The 11,399-nt window shown below is 42.8% G+C and overlaps 1 protein-coding gene across 1 annotated transcript in view; it reads right to left on the reverse strand.

Moving 5' to 3' along the window:
* Positions 1-3,118: 3,118 nt before the first annotated feature.
* The window catches only part of GSTO1 (glutathione S-transferase omega 1), a 10,269-nt gene continuing 1,988 nt past the window's right edge, over positions 3,119-11,399 (reverse strand). Inside the window, exons 3-6 of the mRNA XM_009643480.2 lie at positions 9,499-9,721; positions 7,480-7,581; positions 5,248-5,354; positions 3,119-3,622 (exon numbers count right to left, since the gene is read on the reverse strand). Of these exons, the coding sequence (XP_009641775.1) occupies positions 3,469-3,622; positions 5,248-5,354; positions 7,480-7,581; positions 9,499-9,721 (586 nt within the window). The 3' untranslated portion in view covers positions 3,119-3,468. The remainder of the gene's footprint in view (positions 3,623-5,247; positions 5,355-7,479; positions 7,582-9,498; positions 9,722-11,399) is intronic.

Consider the following 11,399-nt stretch of genomic DNA (forward strand, 5'->3'; position numbering starts at 1 on the left):
CCTGTTGGCTCTGGACTGGCAGCAGCAAAGACTGCTTCCATCATGTAGAAATTGGTGATGGTTTAGTAAAATTGCATCTGATTTCATGACTGTAAAGAGACTGCATTTTCATCAGCCATTCTCAAGTGAAACCAATGTCCAAGGAACAGAATGGTGAAATAATCTGGCTAATAGCAGAGAGACAGGATAAGACACAGCCAGTTCTCAAGCCTTGATAACGCAGGGGAACATTACAGATGCCACGACAGCGGAAAACTGGGAAGAGCAGGCCCAGGAGATGTAACACTGTGCCAACAGCACATGCCCAGCACATGCACTGACACCCAGCCAGGCACCTCTGACAAGCAGGACAGACAACCGTTAAATGAAACACAGCAAGAAGCAGAGATGAAGTGAAACATGGCAAGAAGCTGAGATTTCCTTTTCTCTTTAATCGATTAGAAAAAAACAACAAAGCCACAGGCATCTGAATGGAGTTCACACAAGTATTTCAGGTGTCCCTAGTATGTGACATTTTCAAACCAGTATCTCCAGTTACTACCACTTCCAGCACAAGAACCACAGACTCTTCTCAACAATTTCCCCAAGCTAGGACCTTCTGTCATAGCCACAGTCCCATTCAGCCAAGTTCCCACTGAACTTACCCAAAACTCAGCAAACCTTCCCAGATCTGATAGCCTGGGATCCCCACCCCTCCTCCCTCCACCTTGGCTCCTTTCCACCTTGCTCTTAGCTTCAATATAAGGGATCCTAAAGTGATAATGAAGAACAAGAGGCTGGCCCACACCTTGCACTAGAGCACCAACAACCACCTCAAGGACATCAGTGAAGATATAGGGACATGCTACAAATGCGGGAACAGAACAAGGCCCAATGCCTTACTAATCTGAAGTATCTATCCATTGAGCTCCTAAACTCACTTTTTACAAGACAGCCTCTGTCCTTTTTTGTCTCGCACCAAACTTTATTTTTTCTTTAACCTGTGCTGAAAGCAGTTATATTTGGTGGCACAACAGGGAACAAAAAGAAAAATTCAGCATTGTTTTTTGAAAGCAATAGCACTATCACCAACTTTCAAGAGCAAAATACAGAGTAGAATGTGAGTGAATATAGTGCTTGTTGTACAATTTGATCCATAGAAAAATTTAAGGACCAAAGGTCAGAGCTGTCCATCTGCTTGATCCTTTTAGTATTAACTTCCATCTTTTTCCTCTGTTGACCAAAACTGAAGATATGTGTTTTCTTTTCTTGGCCTCTTTAAATTAATACGATGTATCTTTTATACCCATTCACTGTGAAGAGAGCACGCCAGTCCACTTCACATAACTTTTCCTTCCCTTTGAAGACTAGGCCAAAGTGTTGCATATTCATTACCACATCAAGAACGCTTTGCCTGAAGGCCTGCATTTCTTGGTGTACTGTAATGAGTTCAGGACCCCAGCTGTCTGCCTGGGGATTTAGAACACTGATATTTAATACTAAATTATAAGGCAGAATATTTCATTTTATTTTTTCTGCTGAAGTAGCATATTTATAATGGTACACTCTACAGCCACTAAATAAAGATGGGGAGAGCACATCTTTCTGTTCGGACAACACAGTCGCTGGGTTACCGTGGTCTGGCCCTAGCCAGTTGAGTTTTTGGATGCCATACTCTGCTCTTAACCCATTATTCAATCTCCCCAAGGTCACATCTCCCACTAGTGTCCAACAATACACTGGAGAAAATGGCCACATATTCCTAGCATGTTTATAGAAGCCAACTTAGAGCCTGCTATACTAACAGCTTTAACAAGCCCTACACAAAGCAGAGCAGCTAATAAAACCAAAGTGTTCTGCAGTTAATCCTTGGAAGTTTGCCACCGAGATCCCACCAATACTGTTTCAGGGATAGTAGCTTCATCAAGCTCAAGCCCTGCTTTCATCTAATGAAACAGCCTAGACCCACATTCTGACAACACACCTCACAGTTTTATGCTTCCTCTGGGTTCTCTAATGACAATCTGTGAAACATGTACAGCATCAGATCTGGACTGGGACAAAGAACATCAGCATTCTGGAAGGAACAACAGAGTAATTAGTATTTCTCGAAGTACTGCCAGATGTGTTTAAAAGCCACAAAGATAAACAGGAGGGGAAAACCTGCATAGTTTGAATTAAGCTAGTAAGAGCATAAACAATCCCCTTCAATAGCTGCAAGCCGACAGACCAATGTTCCTGCTAATTCTTTTTCTCCATCAAATCTGTCCTTCATATCTGCTTTCCTACTTGAAGTTGCACAACCACGCACCTCCTTGGAGTTAGCGTGCTGGGGTAGAATATGTTAAAAGTAAAAAAAGATTAGTCCAGTTTTCCTCCAGAAAAGCTCCAAGACACTCAGTGCCTCAATTACTAGGAAAACCATTAACTTCTGCTATGCTACCTTGCCTCAATGCAATGGGAGACAGATAAAGAGAGTCTTGTATGTCTCTTGACAACTGCCTCATCACCACAGGACCCACAGCCCTGTCCTTGAACGTGCTGCTTTGCCTTATTTCTTTCTGCATGCTTATTTCCTGGAACTATGGCCAGTTTGGGTTAGTGGTCTGTCAGAGAAAGACATACACAGCTGAGCAACATCAGAATGGGTCACAGCTCTTTTAGTCCCTATGTGGAGATAAAGAAAAAAAAAAAAAAAAAAAAAAAAAAAAAAAATCCGGCCCGAGCCGAAGACGACAGATGATTCTGCCGATGCCTGTGGAAAGAAAGAAAGGCTTTTAGGATAATTGAGGTTAGGACCTAGGCTCAGCACAACCCTATTTCAGGACAGAGAAGTTATAACCACGCACTGCCCTAGCAAATCCAGCCATTGGAAGCCATTACTAGATGCTCCCTTCAGCAGGGATAAGTGGGTAGTGTTGCAAGTTCAGTGGTTTGGCAGCAGTAGTGCCTAAATAGGATGACAGAGGAGGATAACTGCATCTTAACTTCAGAGACCACACTATGTTTTAGCCTTTATAGTGCCTTGCTCTTCTCTACCCAACCAGTCCAGTGACTAATAGCTGCCTGGAAAGAGGAAGGAAAAGCTGCGTTTAAAGACAAGATTGATTGCTTTTTATTTATTTTCAAGACACCACTATTATAATTTTTAAACCAAGTAACAGGGTCAGTTCAGGGACTTCCCACTAGCAATGCTTGCAAAGAGGCCAGAGATAACAGAACATCACCTCTGTTTAAAGCCAACAATTTCCTTCACACAATATACACGGTCAGCAATCACTTTCCATCTCCTGCATGAATCCAGCAGATGGTCCTCCTCCTGACAGGAAGGAGTGGAGTTCACAGAAGATCTCTAGCCTTTTCAGCACAAATTTATTCCCCATTATGAAATGCAGCCACAGAAGAGCCCACACCAAATTACACAAGATCCCCACAGCTCACACTGAAAAGAAACACTGACACTTCAGCAAGCATTTGCCTACTGGCACCTCAGAGCCCATAATCACATGCCTCAAGGCTGTTCTTCAAATACAGCTGGAGGTAACCTTTGAATGTCTGTGGGTCAGTCATTGTAGCCTTGACAGCAGGGTCCTCCTTCATGGCCTCCATCCAGCGTTGGAGCTTTGGGGTGTGACTCAAAGCGCTACAGGAAAAGGAAAGAGACCGAGTAACGCAAATGGGAAACTTGGAGGGCATCAAGGAAGGTAACAGCTTGACCAGTTAAATTTTACTGCTTGTTTTGCTTTCTCCGTCCCATTATAATATTCAGCTCAGAGCAGGTGACAGAAATACATATTGGATCACAGAAGACAAGCTAGCATTTGGAAAGTAAATGAGTTCTTACAGAGCTTGTGCGCTCTGCAAAGTGGAGCAAAACCATAAATGAGGACTTACTGTGCAAGATATCAGCATGTTTTTGCTTACATTATCCCTGCTGCAAAAAACACAGCTCTTATCTGCTCCAAGTTGAAGGCAGAGGCTTGTGCACCACTGCCTCCCTCTGGAATGCTTTGTTAATGGTGATTCTTGAAACATGCTGTGTGCAGTGGTTGAATCCTCCACAACTCACAAATCTCTTCTCTCCTCTCTCTTGCATACCAACACAAGCTGTGCAGTTTGTACTACCCTGCAACCCAGGAGCTCAAAACACAGACGCAGTCTACTGAGGAAACTGAGGAACTAAATCCATAAACCCACTCAAGACACATTTTAAAAAGAAAAACCAAACCAAACCAACCACTGTATGGCAGATAGAAAGCTTAACAGTGTAAGTTATTATTTTCCTTCTCTTCTGGCAGATTGACCCAAGTACTTTGCATTACAATTTCCAACTCACAAGTTTAGTTAATGTGTAACTTCTCTGAGTAGTATCTTTTCTTAGCATACAGTGGCTCAGATCCTCAATCATTCAAATACATTCATGACTCTAGTCTTAAGCTCCTATATTGCTTGTAATATTTCCCCTTCCAATCAAGGACCACACAGGACAAAATCAGTCACCAACCCATCAGTAAAGTCCTCATTTTACAGTGCCAGAAGTTTCAATGCTAAGTATTCCCTGCATCCTTCTTGTTCTTCAAGAATGCTTCAGGCACCAGGGCGAGACTAACTGTTCTATACTCATCCTCCACTTTTATCATCCACTTCCTTATACAAGACGACTCTTTAGTCCTGCTTTAAGTCAGCTAAAAAACAGTTATCCTTTGATACCATTTCCCTATATATTAATGCAATACCATAGTAACTGGAGCTGTTTCAGGACATAACAAAGACGTTTATTTACATCTTTAAAAAAAGCTATTACAACAGGGACAGATCTATTAGCTCCAGCAAGGTAGGATGCATCTCAAACCAAAAATCACCCTCCTTTGTCAACCTAGGATTTCTGAAGAGGAGCAGAAGATTGCATTTCAAGTCTGAAGTTTTGGAGCAAGAAATTTGAACCTAGGCCTCCATAACTCCATCCCCTTCAAATAAAGACCATTTTCATCTGTGATATTAGGGACAGACAGAAAGTCCTGTATTTTGACCACTTCTTCCAGATCTGTCAAAATTATTTGGTAGAAAAATAGACCTGGTGAAAGAAAGCCTGTTTACGGAAGATCCCTGAACAACTCATCTCTCTTTTGAGAAGATGCCTCCCCAAACCGTAACACAATACAAGCTTTCTTCAGCATCCTCCAAGAGCGGCCCACTGCTGCAGTGTATGCAAAGAATATTTATGCTGAGGCACTTCAGTACACGCTGGAAGCCAGGCAAGGTACTCACTCTTTCAGCTGGAATGGTTCCAGACGTTCAAACCACGGCCAGATCATGTAGTCAAACATGGAGATTGAGTCCCCACCATAAAACACCGTGTTACGTTTGGACAGAATCTGTGAGGGGCGAGAGATGACAACTGCCCTCAGAAGGAGAATTACTGCAGCAGGACATTACAGTAACAAAACATTCCCACCTCATAGTGGAATGTAAGCATACCGAAGGGATTAGACAGCAAATAATGCAGATACAGCATGTTTCTCCCATGCACACACTATCTGGGGAGTCAGAGCTAGCTAGTAAAGTAGCTGTAGTATCAAGCTTAACTGTTTCATACGCTGTCAGTCCAGCTCTTCTCCAGTGGTTCCAAACTGTCATAAAATACAAATCACTGGCAAGTTGCAGCCTGTGCACAAAAAAGGAATTTAGCTCTCAGAATTTGTCAGTTCATGTTTTCTTACTTGTCAAAAAGCATTAATGGCACAGACTAATCAAACACAACAACGCATGTGCATTTCTTGAGCAATAAATCTGGCTAAATTTAACATCCAGGTAAACTAGAACACTGTTTTAGCAGGGACTCTTTTCTCATGGCACCTGAGGCCAAGTGGTGTCAGGAAAACATTTCTAACATTACATCTAGAACTGGATTTGATTCCAGGTGCAAAAGGAACAGGAGGCAAACATAACATCCACATACACCAGAAAAAGATCCCCACAGCTCAGCACAGAAAGCAGGGCCACAAAGAATACAGCAAGTTCTCCTGTTACATTTATGTTCTTGATATGTTTCAAGTGCCATAGTCATCCAAGTTTAACATGCTTTAAGGAACCTCCAGAGCTTGGTCTCTTCTTTTGTAAGGCTAGTCCCTCTGTTTTTAGGCACTTTGGCATTTTGAAGGCAGAACTCAAGAGACCTTACAAATCTTTGTTGTTTTGGAGACACAAAACTATACTCCTATGGTGTTTACTCTCTGTCCCCTAACCCCCATGATCTGGTACAAATTCTAAAGCAGTCCTTCAGGAAGCATCAAGCTGTTTGAATTACCAGGTGTCTAGCAGAATAAAACTCAGCAGTTGCACAGCTGCAGAGATGGGAACACAGCTCCCTCTGTCGGGTAGCAGCAAACTAAATACAGAAGCATTTAAAAACACTTCCCTTCCCAAGTATCTCTTGCAGTAGGCTGAGTGAAGTTTGCATGACTGTTCTTTCCTCCCATCCTCAGCTGACCTTCAGCTGCTGCTGCAAAATCCTTCAGGGCATAGTAAAATAGAGACACTGAAGGAGCAGCAAGTATTTCACAGCATTAATAAAGCAGGAAGAAGGTTAGTTCCTCCTTAATGTTTAATAGATCTGTATTTCAGGGAAGTGAAACACACATGGCTTTCCCCAAGAACTCATTTGTCATCTGCACTACTCCAACATTAGCCTGATCAGTCAGACAAGACTACCCTGAAAACAATCTTACTTGGCAACTCAAGGGGGTGGGGAAGCAGAATGCACAGGAACATCAAGAGAATTAGGAAAGTACTAGAAAGCTATCGGTAGCTTTGCACCAGAACAGAAATGCTCTGAAGGAACACTTCTTGATCAAGCCAGACAAGCATTAGTCATGGCTGCTAAAGATGCAGGAGGAATGGGTTCATGATAAAGGCAAGTCTGACAGCTGTTCAGACTAAACAAGAACCACTACTGACACAGATTGTGAAGTTGCTAATCCAGGATCAAAGTCACCTGACACTTCCTGGAGCTCTGCTGAAGCTGCGTTACACCACCGTAGCAGAACATGGCACAGAACTGGATTTCTGCAAGGCACAAATTACATTCTGCTTCCCCTCCAACCCCAACAAAGATAGGCTCTTGAACAAAGATTTTATATCATCACCGAGGTATCTGCACTGACTTCAGCAGAGCTACTGCAGAGATGCTCTTCAGCAGCTTGGACTCCTCAGCCCTCGCTCTTAGAACATGCTGTAACAACAGCACTCAGCTAGAATTAAGAAAACTTCCACAAGTCCACACACCCTTCATCAGACAAATGGAGCTTAGTTTAGCTACTTGGAATTTACTCTAATAACGCTGTTGTGCATCCTAGGCTAGGGGGACCAAATTGAAAGGTTGTTCATTGCTGGAACTACCAACTAAATGAGAAGAGATCTAGCTCCAAAGGCCAGAGCATGAAAGAAAAAAGGGATCACGCAATGACTGGCAACCTACTCATTGTCATGAAATACTCTTACCTCTTCGAGTTTGCCAAACTTTTCAGCAATCTCTGCTTTCAGTGCTGTGGTGTCCTGTCCATCTTTGACTGCCACAAAATACTTGAAAACTACAGGTGTTATCTATAGAAAAGAAAGTATAAAGCTTTTCATGTTCCTACTGCAATAATACAAGCAAGTCAGAGCTTAAAATGTTAAGTTAGATGTTAAGATACTAGATGCAAGTTAAATCTTAAATCTTTAACTTTAAAGACTTAAATAAAGTCCATTAATTAAAAATCTTTTATACTTCAGAAAAGGTAAGCGAACGCTTAATGGAAGAATGAATGCAAACACTAATGAAATTTAGTCTTGTAATGAGGAGAACAATGAAAAGAAAGGCATGTTTCCCATTTGCGCACAGTACAAAAAAAGTAGCAAAAAAGATAGCAAGGTGCAAAGTTGTACTGTTTTCCCAGTTAAACACTTCTGAAATCCAAATTACCAACAAATTAACAACATTTATGGTACTTTAAGAAAGAGATATGCAGCCCAGGATATGCAGGCTTCTACAGACCTGTGCATTTTCTAATTTGGTAATTGCCAGATAAATAAGCATACAGCACCAGAAAGTTGCCCAGTGGCCAAGCTTAACTAAACTATTTTATTAAAAGCTCAGAGACATAAATTTTTCTAAGATCTTGTTATTCATACAAGCAACATTCAGTACATGTTTCATTTTTTGCAACATGGTTTCTGGTAACCCTCTTCCCATCATGCCTATTCAGAAAGGCCTCTTGCAAATATATCCTCCCTTCTGTCCCCCTTCTTTGTCCACATCTTCTGTTGCTTCCTCTCCTCTCGTGCCTCCTATACAAGCTGACTTCTTTCACTTCCTAGACTCTTCAAAGCACATGATTTTACAGAGAGATTACTTCCAGTCAGCCACAGTGCCCACCTCCAACCTCTACTGAGAGCCAAAACCAGTCTCCTTATACATGTCCCATGTCTACAACCACCTGCCATCTCCTGTCCACGGTCATAGGCTCTCTCAGTCAGGCACTCTTCGCATTCTGCATTCATACAGTACTTCCTACAGAAAGTCGGATTAAAATACAGCAATTGTCACTGCCTAGGTCTCAAGCATTCAGCTGGTTTGGTCTACTAACCTTTGCTCTGTTGTAGGATACTCAAAATCCTGCCTCAGTCACATACACTTTCACTAGCTTGGCTGTCTTCCTGACCCATCCCTGCACATAAATGCTGGCAGCAAGTCCGGCACACAGTGGTTTGTATGTGCTCACAGCAAGAGACCCCAGATAACCCCTCCAGTTATTTAAATGCTTGTGCTGGTTTTGGCTGGGATAGAGTTAATTTTCTTTATAGTAGCTAATATGGGGCTATGCTTTGGATCTGTGCTGAAAACAGCGTTGATAATTCAGCAATGTTTTGGTTACTGCTGAGCAGGGCTTACACAGAGCCAAGGCCTTTTCTTGCTTCTCACCCCACCCCACCAGCGAGCAGGCTGGGGGTGCACAAGATGCTGGGAGGAGGGCACAGCCAGGACAGCTGACCCCAACTGACCCAAGGGATATCCCATACCCTATGTCATGCTCAGCATATAAACCTGGGGGAAGAAAGAGGAAGCAGGGGGAACACGTTTGGAGTGATGCCGTTTGTCTTCCAAAGTCACTGTTACACATGATAGAGCCCTGCTTTCCTGGAGATGGCTGAACACCTGCCTGCCCACGGGAAGTAGGGAAGCAATTCCTTGTTTTGCTTTGCTTGTGTGTGCAGCTTTTGCTTTCTTGATTAAACTGCCTTTATCTCAACCCATGAGTTTTCTCACTTCTAGCCTTCCGATTTTACCCCCCATCCCACTGAGGGGGAGTGAGCGAGCAGCTATGTGGGGCTTAGCTGCCAGCTGTGGTTAAACCACAGCAATGCTTTTCCCAGACACAAGACCTGCCTTGAAGGATGAAAGCAGCACTGGCAACAGAGCTGCAGTCTTTGGTGCTACGGTAAAGTAAGAAACACAATCCCATCCTGATGATGCAGTACCTTTGAGAAATGTTCCAAGAGCATCTTCTGAAAAGCTCGCTCGTATGGGTCCGAAGGCATCAACTTCTTCCCCGGAAATGCTTCATCCAAATACTCACAAGTGATTGGGGACTCATAGATCAGCTGGCCCTTGCTGGTCTCCAGAACAGGAACCAGACCAAAGGGGTTCTTCTCAAAGAACCAGTCAGGTTTGTTCTTCAGATTGATGTTGATTACCTCATGGCTAAAAGAGCAAAAGAAACAAGACCCAAACAGGCTCAGTTCTGCTACAGTCCACTCCATACCATGGCAAAATGCAGTCATTACACATCAACAGCTACAGTACTTGAGAGGCTGAATCATTGTTTCCCTGTTCTCCCTAGTCTTCCCTGAAGCCCTTTGCAGGACTAACCATTTGACACATAGAAACACTGCCAGGGAGCACTTCCCTTTGCTGGACAAAATAGTGCTGACTTACAGTGAGTTGTTTGTTACACTAATAAAAGGCACATGAATAGTCTGCAAGCACACAACAGAGACAGCCTTTATAGTCATGCTAAAAACAAAGGTCAAGCTCAGAATGCAGTGCACATCACATGCAGGTTCAGGGACATTCTAAGAAAGGAGCACTTGATTGCAAATAAGCCACACTCCAACTAAGAAATGCAGCTGAACTTCAATCTGACCTTACAGAAAAAAAAAAAGGAAAACAGGAGAGCATCCTATCTACTCCTCTTCCCCATGTATGGCCTCATGTGGAACAGGTGTTTAGGGTAAAGGCAAATAGATACCAATAAAAGATACATGGGAAATATGTCTACATTATATTAACAAACCAGAAGTTATATGCTGTGTTATAGGCGCGGCCCCAGAAAATTCGTAGTAAGCCCAAAGTTCTGCTAAATACATCTGAACCTTCAAAACAACTGAAAGGTTACAGAAGGCAACTACTACATTTAGGTAGCAATAAAACCCCTCCAAAATCACTATACGAAAACAAACCTCCCAGCTCCAAAATCAGTCCGAAGACATAAAATAAAGACAGAATTAAACTGACTTGGAAATTTTAATGCACCTGCTCTTTTGAAAAAAACCCAAGAAAAAAACCAAACCAAACAAACCCAACTCTCATCTTGCTATCAAGGGACGTCAGGAGAACTGAGTGGTAAGGATTCACTGTGCTAACATGGACTCCCCAGCGCTGGTTAATCGTTGGCAGGCCTGGGGGTTGGTGGGAATCAGGAAAAGGTGGAAAAACCTGTTACGTTGAAGTTGTAAACTGAGGCAAGCACTAGTCCCCATTTAAAAACACCGAAATGACAGGGCTATCTTGAAAAAAAAACAGCAAACATAAGTACTGAATTCCATCAACTTATTACAGCACAGGAGTGAGAAGACATTATAGAACACAACATTTCTTCTTTTAAAAAGGCCACCCGCTCACTATTGTGTTCTGCTAAGCAGTAACATAACAAACACTGAATATTCATATCTCCTAGAATTTTCGTCGCAGCTTACATCAAAACCAAGCAACAACATATGTTAAGGCTCTATTCACATTTACCCAGGACAAGCTCAAATGCTGTTATTGCAAACATTCAAGGTGACAGGGCAGAAAAAAAAAATCAAAAAAAAATCCCTACAGATTTACTTTGGGCCTTTACATAATTGATTTAACACACAGCCTACTTATTTCTCACTTCAGCAAGACACCCTCCCCAAAAAAGTCTTAAGAAGTTCAAAATTTACAGCAAAATCACCCACGGAAACCTCTTTTGATCCAGCTCTTTCGGGGATGTCTGATGAAGAGGAATTGAGGATGCCCAGCCAAGAAGGGAAGCTTGAACCGCCCCCTGCTCCGCGCCAGCCCTGACAGGCCGCCAGGGGAGCGCGGGGTGCAGCGGCCCCGGGGGAGGGGGCCG

This window comes from Egretta garzetta, unplaced genomic scaffold, assembly GCF_000687185.1.
Source record: "Egretta garzetta isolate BGI_Z169 unplaced genomic scaffold, ASM68718v1 scaffold8, whole genome shotgun sequence".
Classification (NCBI taxonomy): domain Eukaryota; kingdom Metazoa; phylum Chordata; class Aves; order Pelecaniformes; family Ardeidae; genus Egretta; species Egretta garzetta.